This window comes from Aulonocara sp. 'chitande type north' Nkhata Bay, linkage group LG5 (assembly GCF_057382095.1).
Source record: "Aulonocara sp. 'chitande type north' Nkhata Bay isolate Kocher_YH1m ecotype deep benthic linkage group LG5, A_spYH_male_GT1.1, whole genome shotgun sequence".
Lineage (NCBI taxonomy): Eukaryota > Metazoa > Chordata > Actinopteri > Cichliformes > Cichlidae > Aulonocara > Aulonocara sp. 'chitande type north' Nkhata Bay.
In genome coordinates, this window is record NC_141348.1 from 13,346,638 (window position 1) to 13,371,435 (window position 24,798).

At 41.2% G+C, this 24,798-nt stretch overlaps 1 protein-coding gene across 11 annotated transcripts in view; it reads left to right on the plus strand.

Annotated features, from left to right (window-relative positions):
- foxp1b (forkhead box P1b) overlaps positions 1-24,798 on the plus strand; it is a 154,956-nt gene that overhangs the window by 84,289 nt on the left and 45,869 nt on the right. For all 11 annotated transcript variants that reach the window (XM_086291390.1, XM_086291394.1, XM_086291401.1 and 8 more), the window contains one exon: positions 22,333-22,458. In XM_086291390.1, the coding sequence (XP_086147516.1) occupies positions 22,333-22,458 (126 nt within the window). The remainder of the gene's footprint in view (positions 1-22,332; positions 22,459-24,798) is intronic.

Sequence of the window (24,798 nt, forward strand, 5' to 3'; positions counted from 1 at the left end):
CAGACAGAAAAATCAGATACTGTGGTTCTAATTTCTAATTTCTCTCATATTAAAGTCTGTTCCTTCCCAATACAATCTAACAGAAATTCCTTACACTTCCCTGGAGTGCATCTGAATACAAATGAGCTATAAAAGACAAACAAAAAAACACAGAGTCCACTTGTCTCTTTGGCTGATCTGATGCTTAGAGCTTGACACTGACACTACAGACTACAGCCTTTTTGTTGATTTTTTTCCCATGGTAAGTGATTTTTAATTTAGTTAACGTGAAATAAACACCTTCAACCCAGAAATCCCAGTTTTCTGTTGCAACAATGTAAAGCTTCAGTTCAACTAAATGACACAGAAGCTTCACTTTTCTCAGTGTTGACAAGAGAACCAGTTTCTCTTATCACTGGTATTCTTATACATTTAGTAATTTAATGGTGAAGATATTCATCCATGCCATAAAAAGAAAGCCTTTTTATACTTTTCCAGATTTTATAGGTAAGAGCTGGTGTTAGTACAGGCTGTTTTCTAAACATTTTTCCTATAATTCATCAGGTTTTGTGTTTGCATCTGTACAAGGAAGACAGGGTTGGGATTAATTAATCAGCAAACCTCTCTAAACTGAATGACCAAATAGGTTTCTTTTTTATAACATGTTAGCAAGATAATGTTGAAAGTGTCTGATTCAGAAGTGTTAGCGGTGTTACTGACAAGCTGGATGTAAACCCGGGTTTTGGACTAAACAGATGGCCGAATAGTATCACGATCCTAACCAGATTTATGATATTAATTGGGTGCATCCTCAGTCTTTAGTTGAAACACACTGTTTGTCCTAGTGGAAAAATTGTGGAATGTTGTCAAGGAAGTGTGGACGTACAAATGCCTCCCATCTAAATGATGCAAGTGTATGCTGGTATCATTAGGAAGAGTGAAGTGGCTCTCATTGTGTGGTGCCCGGATCATCTTTGATGGCCATGGTGTGCGTGTTTGTGCTGAAGTGGGCAACTCTAAACTTTGAGCAGGTGTCTGAAGCAGCTGGCTGGAGGCAGACAGGGAAACACGTCTGCATAGGTTCAGTATTAAATGGCTTAGAGAGAGAGAGAGGCCTCGGCTAGCCAGAGGACTAATGCATCCTCAATGTTTTATTTAAAGTAGTGCCAGCAACAGCTTCTGAATGCTCCACATCAACATGCACACACAAATCATTGCACACGGAAACACGTGCACACACACACACACACACACACACACACACACACACACACACACACACACACACACACATTCAGGCAAACAGAGTAATTTAGCACTGTTTAGCTGAACAACTTGTGTGTTTAGTGTTGTAAATAAGTAACCGTTTTAACAGGGCCTCAGGAGGCTGTGGTTGGGAAAGTACACGCTCAGACATGACTAGCTTTAATGGCCATTGTCAAAACACAGTTTAAACAAAACCCTTTCTTCACCCGATTGCAATGTTTACATTTAGTTGAATAATAATCCCGTTTTAAGGAGATGCTGTTCTTTAAGGATATCCAATCTGACCCAATTTATTAGGGATAGACTTAAGGATGCACAATTCCTCATGGGAAAACATTCAAGCGCAGTGCCTATTCATTTTTAATGAGAGCACTACTTTAAAAACTTCATAGAATTAATATGTATCAGTGAAGTCTTTCCTGTGCAGAAAACTTCAGGGTAATTAATATTCATAGCCTGTGCTTGTTAACACCCCCAATGCTTGTGCAATGTAGATCCAATTAACATAGAATGGACCCTAAGGATTTGGGCAGATAAGGGTTAAATGAGCTATTGAAATTGAAACCGGGACTCTCCCCTTTTAAAACACTTATTTGTTCCAATAATCCTTGTTGCAGATTAAGGCATTTTTGGGTGTGCAAAAGATGTCTCTACAAAGGTAGAGTTGCCTCAGATAGAGTCTGTATGTGCATGAAAAATATTGATGCACGTGCATGTATGGATGCATGTTTAAGTGCATGTGCATGTGGAGGTGTGTGCACGACACTTGCAAGCACGTGCACTTGCTTGTATACATGTATGCATAGGGGGCATCCCCTTACACAGCCGGGCTAATGTGAAAAGCCTGTAGTGAGCCTGACTTTTATATCTTATTCATAATCTCTTGGCACAGTGCGGGTAATAGACAGCAGTGTTCACCCTTGGCATCTGGCTTCAAGTCCTGGTTATGCTGGGTGACAGAGGAGGAAGTCCTAGAGTTCTAACAGTAGCTAGGTGATTGCACAGTAGCAAAATGCCACCTGCTGCCATTTGTTGGCACACAGACTGCAGATATTGCTCCCTGGAGTACCCTGAAACAACTGTGCTTCCCAAGGACTCAGTATTTAAGACCAAGTCTAAGCTAAATGATAGGAGGTAAGAAGGATATTCATGGCTTAAAAAGAAGTGAGCGCAGAGACCGTTCATTACGTTAACCTCTTAAAGTTTTGCTTTATTTTCACCAAAGTTAATATGACGACCTGAAAAAATCATGCCAGGGAAAAATTATCAGTGAAGCAGAACGAGCACAGATGTGTTTACATTGAGGAAAAGAAACTCAACTACAACTATAATCTGCTTTTAACTACATGAAGTTAAGCTAGGAGATTTGTTTCTTTTAACTGGACAAGATATTTTGGCTTTAAATCTGTAGCGTGGTTTGGGACCCAGAACCCTAATGATGACATGATCAAGGTTGATTCGTCAGATGTTTGGAACGTTGCCGTCAGAGCCACGATCCAACTGTTTTCACAGGTTGTGATATAGTCATCATGACAAGAAGACTGACCTTTATAATAGATAGATAGATAGATAGATAGATAGATAGATAGATAGATAGATAGATAGATAGATAGATAGATAGATAGATAGATAGATAGATAGATAGATGGATGGATGTAACCTTTCAGTCAGTACAGCACCAGTGCACAGTGTATACTCCTTGTTTCTGTTATATGTTAAAAAAGTTGACAGCCATGTTTTTTGCACGGAGGGTAAAATATGATAAACTACCAGTTCTGATGATCAAATGAGCCTTCATTGAAGCAAATATCTATGGACAGCCACACCATGCATAGGTCTCTTGGAGTAAATTTGATTGTTTGACATGTATTCACCCATCAAAGTGTGTATGAGTGATTAATAACAACCCCCTGTGCACGTTCAGCGGTGACATGGCCTCTATTTGAGAGAAAAATGGTACAGGCCGGTATTCACTGGTGAATAGCTGTGTACCATTTAGAGAATGAAATGGCATGATGGGATGTCTTGTCATAAATAAAAGTGATGGCACCTCGGCATCCTGTGAATGACATGTGCCATAAATACTTAGCCAGGCCAGAGACAATGGTTCAAATAAATCCTCGCACAGACCTTTTCTCTCTATAAAGAAAGATATATATTATTTAAGTGAACTATGAAAACAAATGTTTTTTCCCTCCCTAGCTGGTGACAGAGAGACCTCCAGGACAATGGGTGCTGCACCCTCTCTGTGGTCTCTGATACGCTGTTGTTATTTGCTTGTTTACAATCTTTGACATGATGTAATGGGATGGCTGTGAAAGTACTAGCCAGTAAATGGCACAGAAAATAAGACAGTCCTTTATGTCTCCCTCCTCTGCTTTTTTTCTTTGCTCCCTCCCTTTCCCCCCCCCCCCCTTGTTTTTCCCTGCAAACGGGAAATATGTTCTGCATTTGACTGAAGGAACATGAGCCTTGAATATAAGTGACTGTTTTTTGCATTAGGTACTCCCTGGAGGTAGGGGGGGGAAATATCATGTCCCTGCGTGAAATGTGAATGTGAAATCTAGCAGAAAGAAATATTTATGACCATTTTCTGCTTGATTAGAGCTGGATGACATGCCTTGGGAGACAGTGAGTGGACAAAAGGCAGCAGCACTGCTTCTGGGCAGATGTTAAAGAAAGAGTTGTTTAAGGAGGACACCGTTCTGTCCGTGGACTGTCTGTGGGTGGGATGGGGGGTTTCGGTTGAAGCATGGCAGGGGAAATTGAGTAAGGCCAACAGGAGCGTACTGAGAAGCCCATGATCCATCACGGGTCTTGTTCTCACTGACACGAGGAACACAAGTAATTTCTCTCAGATGGCCAAGCTAAGTGTAAAACCTAAAACAATAGTGTAACTGTGGTTCATTGAGAAACAGAACTAAACACGAGCATGATTTAGATGGCTTGGCACCCATGCACGCTTTAATGTGTCAGTTACACATTTAACTCCTGGCAACAATTTATTAATCCATTTAGGTGAGCTGGGATTTAGTCCAAGGCACACTCAACTGTTTGACATTACTGCCGTGTTAGACAGACATGTGAGTTTGGTTTTACTGCTACTGTCCAATTCTTTAAATCAGAATGCCTGAAACTAGTAACCTTTACTCAGGTCTCAGTGCGTGTTGTGCACTAAAACTCTGATCTGGATTCTGTACTCTTAAACACCGAAGCTGTTTTAATTCACGGATTCACATGTAAAACCCCCCTGTTATTTAAAAATATGTATTTTTAACCAGGTTAACTTGTAACATTGACATATTTGGAAGTCTTGATCAAAACTGCACTTCTTTTCATTTAAAGTAAATAAAAATCTATTTAGCCACTAGGGCTGTGCGATATGACCAAAATCTCATATCCCGATATAAGAATTCTGTCGTCCCGATAACGATATAAATCACAAAAATGTAACATTTTCTGTAAATTCTGTGAATCTCGGGCAGCTCGACTTGCGGGAAGTGTTTCCAGCTGCGTGTCATGTACCTGGAGTCGAGTGTTTTAACAGATGCATGAAACGATACATTTTTAGACATAAGTTGTAACGGCCGCCGTTTTCTTTGTGAGTATTTATTACACATGGTGCTGCGGGTAAAAGCCTGTTCTAACATTTGAGTCTAAGGTTTATTTTTTAGCACCTGGCGGCTCTTTTTTTAATTCTCATCCGTAAATAATCTGCTCTTTCACGTGATTCAGTTTATTTTGAAAAGTCTCAACAGGATCTTGAGCTTTATTGTGAAAGGTTTATGTGGAACATAAACAAGCGGACACGCGATGCTGTTACCGTCGCTGTTGCTAACGACAACGCATAAAAACAGGCGCTTGTCCGTCTGTAGTGTGGTTATATTAAATATAAGAGAAAGAGAGAACTTTAAGAAATTAATATAGTCACTACAGTGACCATTAAAACGATGAAAAAATATTACCGTAAACAGTTTATTTTGCGACACCACGAAACAAATGATAGCGTAAAATGAAACGATAGACGTTTTTATATCGTCATCCGATATATATCATTATATCGAACAGCCCTACTAGCCACTGATGGAGCCCCCACAAGTTCCATTTGTTTCATCTGTAAATATCAAAAACAACCACTCACAAAATAAAAAGATGTATTTGGGAGAATTTTAAAGAGGGCCTTCTTCACCAAGGGTCACATGGCCTGACAGGCTTCCAGCATGTTGTTTGATGCAGTTGGTTACGGCGCTTTTGTAGATCATATGTCAGTTGTTACTCCAAACAGAAATAAGAGATATTTTTTAAATCGCATGTGTGCTGTAGTTGATTTGAAATTTAAACACACAGTGAAAGGACTGTACATCAAAAGCAGTCTTTTATGGGAAACCTTAGGCAGTAGTGAAATTTTAGCTATCGTTATTTTGCATATTACATTATTTTATTCTGTTTGTTCCTTTTCAAAAGCTAAAGTGCCACTTAAAAACTTTGTATTGTGTGGGAATATATCAAATAATGTGGTTTTGTCTGCACAGTGGCATATTTTATATTCAGTACATTATATTAGCATGCAAGATCTCAAGATCTTACAGCAAGATTTCTGGATATTTTGTTAAATATAAAAAAACCTCAGTGCTCCTCCTTTATGACACTTTAAGTAGTTTGATTGTGTGTTAGCATGTGTCATCAAACAAAAGGTGGCCAATATATGACACAACTTCCTGGGTGATAAAGGCTGACAGAGTTGTGTAATGTTTTTGGTAATTACCCCACACACTCAGTATTTCTGTTCCAGGAAAGAGAGAGAAGCATTTCTGTTTGGCAGCGCATCAGGATAAGTGCCAACATATAAATAATCAGTTAATTACAGTATTGACGCAATTGTCTTGGTTGCACAAGCAACTCATCTCTGGCAGCATATTGATTGTGTTTAGATGAAGCCCGTGACAGGGGAGATGCTTCCCCCTCTTAAAGCCATTTCCAATGGATCACAGAAGTACAAAATTGAGAGTATGATTAATTTTTCAATTTCTCTCTGCGGATATCTAATAATTGTGCCCATAGATAGCCAAGGGCTCTTATTAAACATTAACATGCAAAAGAAAAGTTAGAATCAGAAAGATGGTATTTTGGATTGAATAATGTAAAATATCTGTAGGGCAACAGAGAAAGAAGCAAACTATTCCAGGTTTATTCTTCAAATGTTTTCCACCACTGCAATGCCTCCTCCTAATTACTGAGCTCTTATCTGCACACTCGACACTATATTTATTTTTTCCTCATTGCTAAATGCAAATTTCTTTAACCTTTTAATAACATGTACATGTCAGTAATTTTTAAAAGCTATCATTAGAAATGTCATTTGGACTCGGCTAGGATTGTGTTTTTAATTGGTATGTAACTCCACTGGACAGACAAGTTTTTATTTTTAATTCAAGTTTCTGATAATTAATGCAAGACTTTCCCCAACATATTAAATGTTTGGCTCTTTGATCTGCTAAAGGGAGTGTTGGTGAGGCGCGCGGCATCTTATTAGAATACATCAGCATGTTATCTCCTTGCTTTGCAGCAGAGAGACACTTTGCCTTTAAGAAGTGGCACCTTACAGGAGGTTCCACCTTCAGGTCTCGCTCTGTCTCCTTCTGTCTCTCTGTGTTTCTCCCCGTGCTGTCTCCATCACTTTGCTCACTTCCAAATAATATCATCATCATCTCAGATAGCTGTGGCACAGGAGAACTGCATTTGTTGATCAGATCTGGCTCGGCTGACGCCTCCTCTCCTCAAGTACGGGGATGTGCGTGTAATGCTTGCCTGAACCCGGCCGTCGGCGGCTGATTGAGTGATTCTGCCTGTCAAAGAACAAGATAACCGCATCAGTAAATACTCTCCACTCCGCGGCCCCTCACCAACGTCCCACCACTAGCGGGAACAGAGGTTCTCTTCACACACATTTCCAGCTTGTTGTTATACATGTATACACTGTCCTTGAGTTCATCCACTCATTGTCTAAGGCTACGTTCACACTGCAGGCGAAAGCGCATCAAATCCGATTTTCTTGACCCATATCCGATCATGGTATGACAGTGTGAACGGCACAAATCCGATATTTTCAAATCCGATCTGGGTCACTTTCGTATGTGGTCCTGAATCCGATACATATCCGATGTTTTAGAAAGCGACTGATGTTTAAACGGTCATGTCGCATTAAATGCGTCTTTTACGTCACTGACACAAGACAGACGGCAATTATCAGCGCCGGAGAAGACATCGCGAACGCTTCCTGGCCATCCAGTGTAGATGTCAGTGACACTGTTGGGAAGACAACGTTGGAGAAACGTGAACATGTTATTTGTACTGTATAATCTGCAGATTCTGACAGAAATCTGTAACTATCCTTTGAAGCACCGCTCCTCTAAAACAGCAATGAGGATCAGTATTAGGTTATTTACATTATTATGTAAATAACAAAATAACTTAAAGCAAAAATTGGGAAACGTACAGTCCGAAGTCTTTATATTAAGGGCCATCAGTCAAACAATATTGTTTGCTCTGGGTCTAAACAGAGCGCGTTGTGTGTGGCATCTTCTTTTGCGCATGCGGGCCGCTTTGAGGGTTCACACTAGAGCGCGTTTGCTGTCGCATTTTATTTGTAGAGTGAACAAAAAAAATCAGATTTGATCAAAAAATCTGAATTGAGCATTAAGACCTGCAGTGTGAACGTAGCCTAATAGAGCTTTGAAGGAGTCACACAAAAGAGAATTTCCTATTTTAACACATAAACAGATTATTGCAGCCCTCTGCCTCTCCAAGGGGACTTCTAACTCAGGTTACAGTTAGTTTTTCTTGTCATTTTGATGAGGTCTCTAGCCAGTATCACACCACCAGATTCCGGTTTCACAGTGTGATCTTTTGATAGCCCCCCTCTCTTCAAAGCATCACCAGCATTGAAGATGGATTGAATTAGTGATTTGTGGTGCATTTATCTCGATCTGAGAGTAATTTAGTGCTCTCTGTCTTAGCACTCAAGCTCAATGAAAACAATAAATGGTGTCCTTATCTTCCAGAGTGAAATCAAGATAGGCACAGGAGGCTGTGAGTTATTTGTGGTTGATTTGGAAAGAAAGGAAGGACAGGAAATGGACACCCCTCTCACATTACCTCTCGCCATAGAGCAGGAGAGAGGTAGAGAGACGCTTTTTAATCAGCAGAAAGCTGTGCTTCTAATGTAAAAGTGTCAAAGATGTGCCTTAGCCCTGCAATGAGTGAAATCTGGTCAAGCCTTGTGTTAAATTGAAAACGGGGCCGCTGGGATTTGAAGGTGAGGGGACAGGGGACTCCATGGTAGCAGCATCCTGGTCAATTATCACAATCTCCTATGCTCTGTTCCACTCTTGAGGCCTTCGCTCCTTTATTTGGCTCCACTACACAACCAGGATCACAAAGAAATATAGTAAAAAAACAAAAACTAAACAGCTACAGAGTACATTATTGATCAGAAGTGGCTGTTTTTTAACATTACATTACTCAACTCCCAGATTATAGCCCATTTTTGGCATTGCATTGCATTTCAGCTGCAGGTGAGTCCAAGTCCTGGTTGGCTCATAATGGGAGAAAAAAGTTGCTGTTTGTACCTGTAACAGCCCGTGCCTTGCCTGTCAGAGCATCACGCTTAATACTCTCTACAGCTGCAGGTCCAGGCATATCCCAGCAGCCTCTCTGGCTGGAGAGAAGAAGGTTCACTTCCTGGCAGCTTCTGCCTTTTCGCTGACTTGCCACAAGTAAAAGAAAAGAAAAGAAAATTTAGCTAGAGAAGGAAAAAATGTACCACCGCTCTGTTTATACGTGCATGTGTGCAGTCTATTTTAACCACCTGAGCAGGAGCCAGAAAGCCAGCACTTGCCCCATATTTTCACCAGATGTTGAGGAGGGGAAGGAAAGCCTCGAAAGAGTCTTGCAATCAAAATAATTATCTTTATGGGTGGATGTTTACAAAGTGTTAATGTGATATTCTGCAGGCAGGCTAAACTGAGCCTGCTCTTTGATGAATGCCCTTGTCTATTAAAAGACCAACACTTCTGCTTTATATAGGCGCAGTGCAGTTTATAAATGTCTTTACAGCTTTCTTTTAGAAGAAGGGGAGAATATCTAAAGTGAGCCATGATTCTCCTCCTCTGTCTCACCTCCCCCCTTCCTCCTGCTGTGAATCATAGCAGACGGTACAGACATGAGTGGATGCGGCCTCCTTGATAGACAGTCAAAGAAGCAGCTGCAATGATTTGTAGCCACGGGGCAACAGTACTGCTGTAACCTGTCCTCTCGCAGCACATATGACATGGAGGCATACTGTAAGTAGAAGCGCCTCAGCAGATTTTCATCATAATTCATATTCCACAAGATCAAATTGTGATTTCTAATTTGATTCTTTTTTTAAACCCTTTATTTATCACCTGATTGGGCAAAGAAAATTGAAATTTACACTATGTAGGCTGACATCTAATAGAATTCCCACATTTTGCTTCGGGGGAGTTTGTTTTTAGAGCATATTAGCTTTGCCGCATTGTAGCTTGACAGACGTTTTCTCTCAGGAGTCGATGTTTAATTTGAATAATCACAAAAAGTGTGTTCGTTTGGTTTGCAGGGACATCAGTGTCCCAGATGAATAAAGAGGTAAATGAGGGGAAGAAAACAGGTAATTATGCTGAACCAGTAAATGAATGACCCACTGACCCTCAATCCTAATTGATTTTGTACAGACAAATTGTTTTCTTTAATTTTTTTTCTCTATCACCCATTTTGATATGTTTTTGTTAGCTGTCTTTTAGTTAGCTTTATTTAGATGTAATTAATTGGGTATGTGAATCAAGACTCAAATACTAGAAACAGGGAGGGAGGGAAGCTGTGTCTCCTCCATTTACCAGCAGGGCAATTATACTTGGCAGCTCGTACTTTGTGAAATGATGTCATATCTTGGAAGAAGCGCAAAGACTTCACCTCCCTCCAGAGTCGTTTTTCCCGCAATGTTATTTGTTTGTTTACTGTTTAAAAATCATACGTGCATAACATTAACATACAGTTGGCTATGTGATGGAATAGTGCGACTTCTAGATACACAAATTATGCAAATTACAAAGTGGAGGGGGGGAAAAACAAAGAAGTGTGCAGCAGATGTGTATATTTCAGAAATCGCTCTGTTCTGAGAGCGCCTGCCCTGGGTCAGGCCATCAGCCTCACAATCCCTCGCAAATATGTGGCGGTCATTGAGTGTACGCCAAGTTACAGTGTAACAATACAGGCACAAGTGGACCGTCTGGGTGATGACATGTGCTACTTTGCATGTAAATTCTTTAGTGATTCACCTCCAAGTGAACCCACTGAGAGCGATTCTGGCGCTGGCTTAAAGACAGAGGTGTGTTTTTATGACTAGGTGAGGCATGTCCTCTCCAAGGCCCTCAAGCACTGTATCCCTCTACCCTCCCCTTTAATCACTGTAGCAACTGCTCTCATAAACTCCATGAGCTGTGTATTAGTGTGCATGTTTGGAAGCCTGTTTGTGTGCGCGCGCGTGTGTCTGAATGTCCTGTGTATGTGTCCGTGAGCATGTGCCCTTCCTTGTTACCCCATTTTTAAACTTAATCAGCAAAAATAAAGCCATTGTAAGCTAGCTCATATTAAAGAGGTGATTATTGGTAATAAATACTTTTTATACATACTTATTACAGAGGCAGTTTTCTTCTTGCGCTTAATGAGAGTAATTTGATTTGCTTGAGAGATTACAGTTTCCTAGAATTAATGCGGCAGTCCCCATTCCAAGATAGAGTGAGATCTAAGATTCTTCACAGGTCGTGTGCTGCTAGATGCACCCCTCTCACATAGCAGCTAATGGAGTTGAACAGCAGTCTGTCATCCCCCCGCCCACCACCCCAGCAGCTCTATAGCCCACATGCCCTTGGTTCCTGCAGTGCTTGTTGTTTTGGCTACTTCTGCCTCCTGCTTTTTACTTCTTATGCATGCCAGCCACTACTAAGTAGCTCTCTCTAAAAAACAGGAGGCTAGTGATTTATTGTATATATGCAATGCTCACTCATCAATGAAAATCCAACATCTGGCAAAAATTATTCACCCAATTGCACTAATTCAAATGATGCTCCAGTTGCATCAAGAAGCTTTTTTTTTTAAACCCATAGTTTTTCTCCTCGTCTGTTTCCTCAGTTTGACTTTGTTTAATATTTCCATCACATGTTTATGTAAGCCCTTAAAGCTTAGTGCATAACTTAATTTGAGTTTTGATCATCTTCTCTTGCGACATTTATTGAAGCCAGCAGCCTGCAGGTTTCAGCGCCTAAGGCTGAAGGTGGCTCAGGCAGATTGAGGGCGACCAATTCTGTCACCACATTGCACTCTGCATGTTAATTAAGTTTAAGATGGTTGAGGAAAGTGCTTACACTGAAAGCAATGAAATGACTTGTTAGTCCATAAACACTCCAAAAAACGATCACGTGAAAGAGAATTTGTAAACCAGAGTTGTGAGCTGGGAACTAGATGCTCCTTTGGCCAGCATGGGTGATCAGTCTTATCTTTAGTGATACACAAGTGCATCTAAGATTTGTAGATTCAAATTAAAATCACCAGAGGTTAGTTGTTACCTTAAAGGTGAAGGAAACTCTAAACCCTCATTTAATTAAGCAAAGAAAAAGAAGAGAAAGAAATGTTGGTGCTGTAGAGCTTGCCAACTTTTGAAATAGCACCAAACATTCTGTAATTTCCTGGTTTAAATGCTCGGCCCTGAAGAATTGTCAGTTGTTTTCTCTCAGTTCTGAATAGATAGCTCTACTGGGTTTCAGTATAGTTATATGACCTCCAGGATCATTAATCAGCTAGTTTACATTGGAAGGTTGCAGGCAGATACTTTTAGGTCCTGCGGTTAATGCGGACGGGCCTCTGTGAATCAGTTTTGTTCCAGCTCATCCCGCAGACGCGCAATCAGTTTGGGATCTGTTGAGTGTAGAGGCTCGGTTCATGCCTTGATTTTTCTTTGTCATGTTCCTCAAGCTGTTCCTGATGGCAGCTGCCTACAGCACATTATTCTTCTGGGGTAGGCTCCAGCCATGAGGGGAAATGCTGTTTGGTTGGCAACAGCGTTAAGGTGAGTGGTATATGTCAAAGTGACAACCACGTGAGTAACAGCTTATGGTTTCCCAGCATAGCATTGTAGTCTAACAGGCTGATTAACGTTTCACTTCACTCGGTAGCGGTATTAATGATGTGGCTGTTCGGTGTTCATCAGCAAGGAGTCTACCAAGACGAGAGAGTGAGGCACCAGAACTGGCAAACTTTTGTTTCTTTCATTCCATTTACCTTCCATATCTTCCCACCAAGTCAATGAAGGTTAATAATTTCTAGAATAAGAGAAAACCACTGAAAAAAGTGAGGCTCACCATGTGTCACATCATCTGCCTGTGAGACTGAAATACATTACAGTCCAGTGTGACGGGTGATGTGTCTGGACACTGCTGGAGATTACTCCTCTTTATGGCCGGGGCAATCAGATTTTTTTCCCTGCTTTTCTCTTCCCTTCCTTTATTCCTGGCGGCATAGGATCATATTACCCATCTTGGAATGACTTCAACAGAGACACTGCTATTCCCAGGGAGCTGTCTCTCCCCGCTGCAACTAAATCCATAGCCAATTGGACTGGCCTGTGATTTATAGAAAATCTTCTCCTTCGGAGGAACTTTCGTTCAACACACACACACACACTGGGAATTCTCCCTAGGCAGCTCATGATGTGTTGGGTCTCAGGTCAGAGCAGTTCAAGGCAGTGAGTGCCAATGGGAAAACATGTACAGTCAGAAACTAGAGAAATACTATAAAGGCTGTAGTATGGTTGTTTAAAGCAAGATACATAAAAGCTTATTTACTTCATGAAGACAGATTGTAGTTCTAGTTTCTTAATCAAATCAACAGGATGCTCGCCTGCTCTTTGGCCGCTTGACATTTCCAATCCATCTTCAAGGGAAGAGTTAAAAATTTGCTGTAGGGAGTGTCACGCTTGTTGTCTGCTTTACTGATTAGTGGGATTATTCATCTACATGAGTTGCTTTTGCATCTATTCTGAGTTAATCAACATGCCTCGTGGTCTCGGGCCCACAGAGTGGTCAGCAGTCAGCACGGGCCGTCGGTTCAGGCCCCGAGCGCTGTGACCTTCCATGACTGTAGCAACTCATTCTTCCCCTCCTCAAACTCCTTCTTGTACTTGTGTGCAGAATACATTCATCTATATTCACCACAACTAAATTGGAAGATTTAGGGGTTTTACTGGTCGTATCTCGCGAGTCTCGAGTGTATCGATAATGTTGAGTCCTCCGTCTATGAGACCAGGGCAGATAGAGCTTCCCATTCTAAACAATATCATTCGCGCATGATAAAATCTGCTCACAGTATTCTAGGTCTCACGCTGGGTTTTGGAAGCACCCATTTTCCCAAGCACAACACTCCTTGCTACAAAGTGATGCAACACTTCCAACAAAGATGCAATCGGCAGGAGTGTGTGTTTTCTAACAGTCCATCTAAAGTACCCAGCACAGTTGGCACGCCTCTGCTCTTTTCCTCTCACTTTATCAACTCGGGGGATATTATTGCCGATTCAGTGGTGGGCATCCTGAGGCATCATATGCTCAGAACACAAAGCTAAGGTCAGGGGGAGAGGAAGTGCTGAGATCTGCCCGTTGCATTGTTCCCAGGTCGTTTGCGCTTTTGCCTTCTCTTTTTCTTTACTCTTTTTAGCTTTGATGATATCGACTTCTCACTCTCGTACTCCTTCTCTGTTTCCCTCCATCTGCTCCTAAATGACACCTAAGCACAGGCTCTTCCTCCAACTGATGTCCCCATGTGTGACCTCACTCCTTTGGAAAAGCCATTCGCAGTCAGTGCTGAAGTAGAATGCCGAGCTCTTGGTGGGTACACATAACAGAGACTGTGACACGCGGCTGTGCGCTGATAGACTTTCCACTGGAGTGGATTAAATCAGCATCAGGCTAGTGGAGCTGATTACCTCAATATGAAAATGCAGTATCTTAATGGTACATATTTTCATGAGGCAGCCCAGTTGCCTTTCATTTTGCGGCTAATATGTCTATTCTTATGAGTCATTTACTTCTTTAATTACCTTTAGCAGCAGATGCACAATGGTGTATTAATGTGAATGATTTTTACTGCCACTTTATCATACTGAGCCTGTGAAGTTGAAAGGCGTAATTGAGGTGGAAGAGCGACTCATGAGAGAAACAATATTTAGTTGACAGTTGCTCTTGTACTCTGGGAGGGTGTTTATGAGTTTACACCACACTAAAGCTGTAATAAACGCGGTATTCGTTTAATAATGGCAGGGGACAGAAATGCTTTCACTAAGATGTGTTCAGTTATTGAATCATTCCAGGAAGTTGTTTGGTATAATCAGACAACACTGTGCATGCATATGCGGTCACTTGTTGTCGTTACATATGTCTCCACATTGAGTCTTTGCGTGTGTTTTGTGGCGGCGAAATAACTGTTTGCTGCGAGCAAAAACCTTATTTACTCTTCTCCTGTTTGCAGCATGTGCAACTCTGACAATCCATGTAATTTGCATGTGCGTGCTTGCGGTGTGTCTATGTGTTTTGTCTCCAGCTTGTGTGCTTTTCTTGGTGTGATTTTCTGATTCAGACCTCTCTGAATAGAGGCCTTCTTTAGCCATCTGTTGTTAAGCTGCTGGCTAAGCAAGGCTGGGGAATCCAAACAAATGCAGAGCACACAGCAAACGGAAGCTGTCAGGCCTGCATAGCTTAGCTGACCTCGCCGGGTTAGGGAGAGTAGGGGGAGGGTGAGGTGACCCCCTCTGTACCAGGCTCCAAGTGCCCGAACTGCCTGGTTGGGGCACTGTTTACCCTTCGCTCTGCACCTCCTGCAACCTCTGCCTCCTCTCTCTTACATTCTCTTCTTTCCCTCTCTTTCTATCTCCCATACCCCCCTCCAGCTTCTCACTCTTCTCTTCCTCCATCTGTCACCCCCCCCCCCCCCCACAGCCTTTTTTTTTCACTCCATCATCAGTCCTGCTTCACAGCCCCCCTCTCTTCTATCTTCACTCACAGTTAATAACTTTGCTTTAGTCATGTTTTTCTTAGTCATTCTTTTTTTCTTCCTTTTTGCTCAGAAAATATTTTCCAGGCACTGTATTACCTGTTATGGAGAGAGAGGGGTGTGTGTTCAAGGGGGAGGTGTGTTGGATAAACAAAATGGGGTTTTTATTGAAGTCGGATTTAGTCTTATGTAAGTGCACGCACTGCCTTATTGTTTAAACGTGGATATTCAGAATGTTTAATGTTGTCATAAATATTAATAGATTAGTTGAAAAGTGCAGCGAAGGAAGGGAATCTAATGGTTTGAAGTGGGTATAAAACGTTGATTTATTTATGTATTCTACATGAATTAGTTTGGAAATCTAAACACAGACTGGAGAGTGTTGTTGCGAGAGCCCCGTAATGCGCAAGGTTTGAGCATCAGGGCCTGTTTTCCATGTGGAGTGGCTTTTTGGAAATGGCATTAATTATATACTTACTGGGAAACCAGACTTTCCCTGCTTTGCATTGCAGATAAACGTCTGTATTACTGAGGAAAAAGAGAAAGGGGAAAAAATGCAATTAATATAAATAGACATGATCCTCACTGCTTATTCGCTTACATGTTTAAAAAGAATCACCCCACGTGCATTTCAATTAAAATGACAAGTATTCCAAGTGAATTCAATTTCAGTTTGTTTGCATTGTCAATGCTTATCTAACGTAATAGTTATCAGTAATATAGGATCGGTTAGACTCCGACTTTACAAAATTTGTTGCCACGAGCTGCAACAGCCCTTCCAGTTTATGAACTGACTGGATACCGCTGGATTCTTCAGTAGCCCATAGAAGAAGATTATTTCAGGAAATCTGGCAGCGACTTGCATGGGAAAGCTGGCGAGAAATGATGCTGGCCTCTTGGCTTGGTTACCGCTGAGAAGCAGAGGGCCTCGTCTTTGAAAAGAAAACAGCAGAAGTGATAAATGTCAGGTGAGTTGAGATGCGCAACCAGTCAGAAAGTCAAGCAGATAACCTTGACATTTAGGCCGCTGGTGTTGAAGCCCCGCAGAGGGTGCGGAGCGGGACCAGAGGGCCCAGTGTCTTCTGAGCTGGACTACATTAAGAGCTAACCTATTAGTCGTGTTGTTACTGCCTGTCTCTGAGCCGCGCTCTCCTGCCTAATAAAGCCTGGCGAAACGTGGCCGCTCAGTAAATATACTGCTGCACTCACACAAGTGCAGAAGCACACAAACAGATGCACATCTCGTTCTTTCTCCTTTTTTTTTTTCTCGAGTGGCCGCAGGGATCTGGTTACACCTGCTTGCACATCTTCTAGCAATTAGGGGCAATCTGCTTGAAACCATTTCACGTTCAAGGTCTTCCCCAGCCATGGAGAGAGGAGCCCAACATATATTGAGCAATAGAAAGGTCTTTCTTTTGATTGGCCTGAACAAACAACACTTTTCCTGTCATTTTCCACTGTCAGATTCTTAATGGACACACCTTGAATAGTTTTTCCTCAGCATTTATCCAGATCATATCTATTTTTTATACTTTTACCAGGCTTCTTGTCTGCTTGACAGCCGTAGGACTTAATTTGTCTATGATGCATCCGTCACATCTAACGCAACTTGAGTGATTGGTGTAATCTGGTCCTTATTTTGGGGTTGTTTGTGCACCATTTGAATGTTGCATGAAAGTTGTATAAAGAGGAAACAGAGAAACCTGTCTGAATTATGTCTGGGTTTTGTTTGTAGTGGGAAAAGGTGCAGCAAGGGATTCAACAGAGAGCAGACTTGACTGTGTGGCAATGCTCTGAGCTGGGATTTGTAAGACACCCAGAGCTGGCTTTAGCAGCAGGAAACCCCAAAGCCTGTAAATAATCCACATGTGCAGACTGCACATAAAGACATCCAGTACTTAGCAGTTCCCTTATCACAGCGTGATAGCCCAGGGACATGAGAGACGCTCCTGCCTCTATTCACTAATATGCTGTGAAAGTAGATGCAGATAAAACGCCTGTTGTTTATTGAGGAAGTTGTGTTAACATGGGGAAGAGGATGTGAACTTTGAACACATTTGAAATGTGGAAAATAAAAGAGGATTTCAAATGACAAGGATACCAAATTGCAATGTCTTTGTTGCTGATAAAATGTTGTTATGTGCTGGAGGGTGTTTTCTAATCAAAAGCACCTAGAGGGTTCACTCCCTTTACGGTTTGTGTGTGTGTATTTGTCTTCATGTTAACTCACAAACAATGAATGTATGTTTGGTGTATGAATGTAGGCGTCTGTCTTTGCAGTTGTGTCCTTATTCCCGTAACAAGCTCACCTGACAAAGAACCTCAGTTTGAGATTATGATAGGACTACTGTAGTCTTGTTTGTTTAAGCAGAAACTGATTCAACATACACACTGTTTTCCCCTCACTTTTTTCTCTTTACATACATGGGATATATAACATTTCTGGCTCCATAGTGAGCAAAGACATATGAGTGATATTTGCAGTCATAGTCTTCTGTGGCCGTGTGCAGTGCAGACTCAAAATGGCATTTATATAGTTCTTTTCCAGTTCACTGCCCACTCAAAGTGCATTTTGCCCGCTTGTGCCATGCTGAAAATGCAGACCTTATATTAATACTTTCATACAAAGGCACTGCACATCCCCAAATTACACTGTGATCATTTATGCCACCACAAAGGCATGAGCCATGTTTAATCGCCACAGTCGATCTTTTAAGATTTAAGATTTTGGATTCAGATTGCATTACATTAGACCAGGGGTGCCCAACTCCAGTCCTCAAGGGCTGGTGTCCTGCAGGTTTTAGATGTGTCCTTGGTCCAACACAGCTGATTTGAAAGGCTAAATGACCTCCTCAACATGTGTTGAAGTTCTCCAGAGGCCTGGTAAGGCCTGGAGTTGGACACCCCTGCATTAGGCCATAGTACAAATAAAAGCTCAGTAATACGCAGGTCCTTGTTTACTGGTTTTAGATCAATATAGCTGCGGCCTGTGGAGATGTCATCACAACCAATGGCAACATTTGCCACATTAGTCGGATAACTTACAAACTTTGAGAATCTTTCTGTTGTTTTAGTGAACCTGCCATCAGTAGTCTTTAATAACTGATGGCTGGAGGTCATGAAGACATTTGTGTGCTATTGTAGCCAACAATACAACATGTAGTCTGCTTTGCTTGTGACACTGAAGTGACTGAAGTGAATATTGCTTGGTATATTCTTCTTTTGACAAAGTAGCCAATAGGCATTAAAAATCAAACTCTACATATAATGGACTCTTCAAGTGTAAGTATAAAATAGATTTTTTTAATTAGTTTTGTCGCCAACCATGATTGTGTTTGAAGTTGCTCAGTCATTGACTATCTGTGATCTCTTGTCACCATATCGCTGTTAGTGGCTGTGTGTGTCGATTCCCCTTCAGTTTTGTTGTTTATCAGTTGTTTGTCAGAGTACAAGTTTTAAGTCACACATATGTCATGGTTCAATCCACAAAACCAGCTGAACTTCACCTGTAAGACAAAATGGGCTTATTAAATTAGTTTCCACATTAAAGAATAACAAATCATCACGGAATCAAAATCTTGGAGATACGTAGCGGGGTTTTGAGAAATCCTGTTTTGTGAGTCAGCTGGTGCGAAGCGGTAGTGTGAACTGTCGATCAGAGTGACGTCTTTAAGATCCAAAGTCCAAAGATGTTCGCTTTATTGCTGTGTGGCAAAGACAAGCAGGGATTATTTCGCTGCTTAACAGCTGTACACCATAAGAGAAGTCATGTCTTGTTTATAAAACCAAAAATATAACAACATTATTTCAGAATTTTTCTCTCTTGTTTTTACAAAAGAGAGAACTAGCCTAAACACTTTTTTAGCTCACTCATTTAGCCCTTATCGACAAAATAAGATGTTTCACTTCACCATGATTCAGAGTCTGCGTGCTAGTTTCCAGTTTATCACATTTTGTCTGGGGCAGCTCTTGCATGTGTATGATGCATCCAGTTCCTTTGAATGTGAGATCAAAAGAAGATAAACTCCAGAGGTGGAGGGGAAGGGAATGAGACCTCTGAAACAGAGGAGTTGGTGGTGTGTAAACATTGCAATGACGGTACACAATACATTTTTTTAAACCCAGTATTAGGCCTCTCAAAGACATGCCACCTCCAGCAGGTTTTCTAAAATGAGCTGAAAACAACATTCCTAACCCCGATGCTGACCTCACAACACAGCATCTCAGCTTGCTCACCTTTTAGTCTCTTTATGCCAACATGTGTTTACTGTTGTTGCAGCTCTGACCGTCAAAAGTAAGATTCTCATTACGCCGACGTATTTGCTGTCGGGCTGCAATGTGATTTCAGTTAATTTGCCTATGTCAAGATGATCATCGACTGTGTTTTCAAGGGCACGATCACATAATTATTGCCCTTACTTTAATTGGAAGTATAATTTGATGAAGCTGTTGACGTGAAAAGTGGAAGGCTGTGTTGGTAATTTTCTCGTTTCATGCAATGTGGCAGAATGCTGTTATTGTTTAAACTGCCTGTGACTCCTTTGCTTTAAGCTGAGGCACCTTAATGCAGTCATAATAGTCATATTATTACTATTTATGTGTGATACACACAACTAAACAGCCTTGGGTTAATTTGGCATGCATGGAATGCACTGAGTAAGATATAAATATATACTTATATTCTAAAATATAAAGATTTTATTTTCATTGTCACAAGTCTTATCTACTTTTCCCTAAAAGACCCTTTTCTTTCTGCGCTTTTCTTTTCTTTATACTCTGATGACAGTGAGGAAAGACTTCCCAGAAATGTATCTTTTCATCCATTACTGTCTGAACTTCCTATCATATCCTGTTGACTCAACTCTCTTTGTTCCAACACCCTCGGTTGTAAACCCAGACTCACACACCACACACACATTTCACTGCATGTGTCATCAGTTACAAGGAAAAAGAAAACAGCACACTTTGTTTATTCTTCAATGTGCCCGTAATACCACGTCTTGGGCGTAGTGAATGATTTTGTTACTGCTTCTTTGCTTTTTTTTTTAATTTCATTTTGAATTTCCTTATCACATATCGGTATTACAGCGCAAGTACATCTTGAAGTCACATTTGAATGTCTAGTCCTAAAGTATGTAGTGCTAACAGAAAACCTGGAGATTATGAGAGCTACCACACTGAAGATAACACCACCGTTTCCTAAATATATTTAAGGTATCAATATTGTTTTAGAAGCTTTTGACTTTGGTAACTGGCATAGGAAATTGACGTGAAATATCAGATTTTTAGCTTCTTATATAATTTAAACAAAATTTTTTCAACCACTAAAATCTTAAGATGGAAAAAAATAAAATAATCTTTAATAAACTAATCAAACAAAAAGCCTTTGGGATTCCATGAATTCCCAAAAGCAATTCTCACTATTTTATTAATATTTATTTTTCTTTTTTACAGTCTGCGTGACAAGAAGAGACAATATTATTATTCATTTGTATTTTTCCGATCTCCTCCGAGTGTCAATTAAGTTCACGTCCTTGCGATTTGAAGTTGCAATTGTGAGTTGCTTTGGAGTAAAAAAGTTGATGCCTAAAATGTAAATATTGCCGTCATGTGTGGGAGTGAATCTTGCTCACATTGTTCTTAGTTTGAATTTCGACACTCTCTTTATGAGTGTGATTGTTTTGAGGGGGTTCCCCTTCTCAATTTTCAAAGCAAAAAACAATTAGGCATGCAGACTGAGATATGTTGGTCTCATTTATCTTTACGTGACAGAAGGACACAGATAGGCTGAGAGAAGGAGAATTTTTCTCCTTTAAAAGTCGAGCACGGTGACATGCCAGCAGTGTGGCCTCTTTGTTGCCTGCGGTCATATTTATGACTCATGATGTCATTGGACAGCCGTGTTTTTGGGAGGGTCAGCGCGTACGCCCACACACAAACGGTCACACAGCTGTTCTCTTCATACCCCTAGCTGTCTCTCCCCTTTCGGACTTAAAGTACCGTCTGACTTGTCTGGCATTAGGACTTTACTGGCACGTCTTTTCTTCTGTCTACACACAGCTTTCTGTTTGCTCGTTCCCTGTTTGATATCTTACTTTCACACAGTCCTTCACAAGTTTCACTCACTTTTTCACACATGACTATAACGTTTTTCTCTTCTGTTTTTCTACTCCCTCTCTTATACCGTTTGTAACCTTTTGCAGGTTACAAACTTCTCAAGAAATTGACAGAAGAACTAATAGGTTGCCCGTATATGAGATGAGTTTGGATGCGCCCCCTAACTGTTTGTTTAATTGTGGGAGCAATCGTCTGAGGAACATGGAAAGAATGAGGCCAGTTATTTACCCAGATGGTTTACTGGTGGAGGTGTGAGGCTGGCCAGCTCACTGTGGGAACACAACGCTTGCTTTTCTTGGTATCGCTGACCGTTTTCAAGACCACTGTGTTTTTTTCCCCCTAGCTTTCTCCAGCTTTGTTTGCTCTGGATGGCATGTTTGATTATTTATCGTAAGGGAAAAGGGAGTAGCTGGAGCAATAAACATGTGACTGCACTGTATTTTGTTTTCCACTGAGAAGGCCGTGTCCTTTAACAGATATTTGAGGCCTCTATAAAGTCTTTTATTTGCTTTCTGAAGGGGAGTTTGACCGAGCTAAAGGAGGATCTAAAGAACTGATTTGTGTCTTTGACAATTTGTGTTTTCTGTAAGTGTGAGTTATCAACAGATAAATATTTCTTCTGGATTGCTGAACTTGTTTTGGTCTTCTCTGTCTGTGAATTTGTTTTGACATCTAAGCATTGTTTATGCCAGTCTTAGCTTTATGACACCGAACAGGATAACATGAAAGGAGGTCTGTGGTTTTTGTTGTCTTTCATACGGCAATGAGAATATTGCTCTAAGGGTTACGTCTGCACTGATAATAGGCATCAAAGTGTTCTCCGGGGACGTAACTTTTCTTTTTTAATTTCTCTTCTAGGCTCTTCAAATGGCTCGGCAAATACTTCTTCAGCAACAGCAGCAATCCCAGCCACAGCAACTGCAGTCTCAGCAAAATACTGGTCGCAAATCCCCCAAAGCCAACGACAAGCAGCAAAGCCTGCAGGTATTGTTGTCGTTCTCAGATGTTCTCTCATATTTTAACTCAGGGTTATCTGATGGCTTGGTTATTTAACTTTGTGGTTATTCAGATAATAAAAAAAAATGAAGTGAACTTGTGCAACTCTTGCTAGAACATAGTGTGCGAGAAAAAGTACAGCAGTAGTCTAAGTTCACAAACAGGAAATTAATATTGGCAGTGCAACATTTGCAGTTATGTATGCTCACGCATTATGTGTGATTTAGCGGCACACACGCTCAACCCTGTGTCATCCAGGTAGCACTGGAGGTGGTAGCACTACGCAGAAAGGGGTTCTGTTTAGAGGCCAGACACACAGAAAAATCTCATTGTGGCCGGTTGAGATCACATGAGCTCATCCAGTATTATCTGGATTATCACTGTTTGAGATTACCGCAGTAGACAGGATTGTCCTTATTGGCTGCATTTTGTTTAGGAAGTTTGTAAGCAGGAGAAAGTGTGGAAAAGAGGAAAAGCTAGAAGAGAAAGAGCTCAGTTCCTCCCGCTAAAGGGAGTTTGGCTTTGTTCTTTCCTTGCTTTCTTTTCATCACACTCATGCATACAGCAGAAATAAAAGAAGAGGCTAGTCTATACCTCTGGCAGCAGGAGGTGCTCTAGAGCAGACCGCAAGTGGGGTGTGTGTTCCAGGTGGAGGGTTTAAAGCTGGAACAGAGAGACATGAGCACGGGGTGGGAGAATGCAAAGGTATTAAGAGGTAAACAGGTGGTGGGACACTTATTTGAACTGCCTTTGTAATGCAAAGGGAAAAAAACAGCGGGGGAAAAATCGGGGGGTTTTTGTTTTGTTTTTTCATCTTGCTTTTAAGATCGACAGTGCTGTATTTCTGATGCAACATTTGCCTCAGAGATGTATATCTTTGTTTGAACAAGGAGCGGTTGTTTGTGTCAGTGTGAAATTGCAAACGACTTCAGGGCATATTTGGTAATTAATACGGAGGCCCTGTTCTCTCTGTGTGTATATATATATAATATTTAATACCCTTACTATCCCATTGGGGGCCCTTTTTAATGAGCTATTGTAGCAGCTAGGTCTAATGTCAGGTTGTGGAAAAGCCTCTTTGTTGTGCAGATGTCTTCGGAATAGCTCCAGAGGATGAAATATGACTATGATGACCTTTCAGTTGTGTGCATATTTGTCAGGATTCAAATAAGTTGAAAGGATCAAACTAAACAGTTTCCCCAGCCTGCCAGGGAATTGTGCTGCAGAGGTCAACAGAGGGGACCACAACGGCAGATTCCAGCATACAGCCAGTTGTTGGTACATAGTAAAGTACTAAACCATCTCCTGCAGACAAAGACAAAATTAAAATTCTAATTTATTAATGTATACAGAGAGCTTGGCCAAGCTGTCACTCAGCTATTGAAAAGAGAGTCGGGCCCTTTCCCCCTGCCCCCCCCTCTCTTACTCCCCTCTTCTGCCCAGTTCTTGTGAAGAGAGCTCAGGCTCACTGTAGTATCTAACTAACGCTGTAAATTGCCTGCTCTCTAATGTCCTATGCTACATTTTGCTGAGTTGAAACTGCCATTATGAAAAAACCACAAGTCCAGACGAGTGTTTGTTTATCTCCAAATTACATATTCTACTAATTAAACCCAGCCCAACCACTAGCAGTGCACACACAAGGATAAGTATTCAGGCGTAGACATCACTGGGCCATTCTGTGCAAGTGTGCATTGCATTTAGTTTAACGTTTTCAGTTGGTGGCATTTCTGTTATGTTCCATATTGCAAACATTGTTTTTTTTCAAACACCAGATAGTCATTTTCTCTTTTAAGAACAAACCCTGTGCTTAGAGGAGCCTCCTTCACACAGAACATTCACTATCTCCATCACACAGCCTGGATAATGATTCTCTGTTGAGCTGGACTGGGTCATCAAAAGACATGATCCAACAATTATGGGACTGTGTAGTAAGCTGACACCTCATAAAAGCACCTGATCTGCAGACGAGACTCCATTCATCTCAGTGTTCTTCCTATTAGGCACGAGGAGATGTGCAGAGAGACTTTTACTCATTTGGAGATGTGACTCACTTTCCAATTCATTCAAGTCAAAAATAATGAAGCACTGTATATATGAAACATCCAGGAAAAAAACTGACCTGCACAGAGCACTAAAGGGAAAAAAAATATGAGTCAAACAAGCCTCAGAATCCTTGATCAGCATTAAATGGCTCTTTGGTTTTATATCTTCAGCAGGGGTGCCCCCGAAGCCCCCTCACCCCTGTACCGCCCACCCCTGCCGTTGGATAAAGATGCCTGCGCTGTATACTCAGCAGCCTAGAGGCCTTTTAATCATGCTAGATAT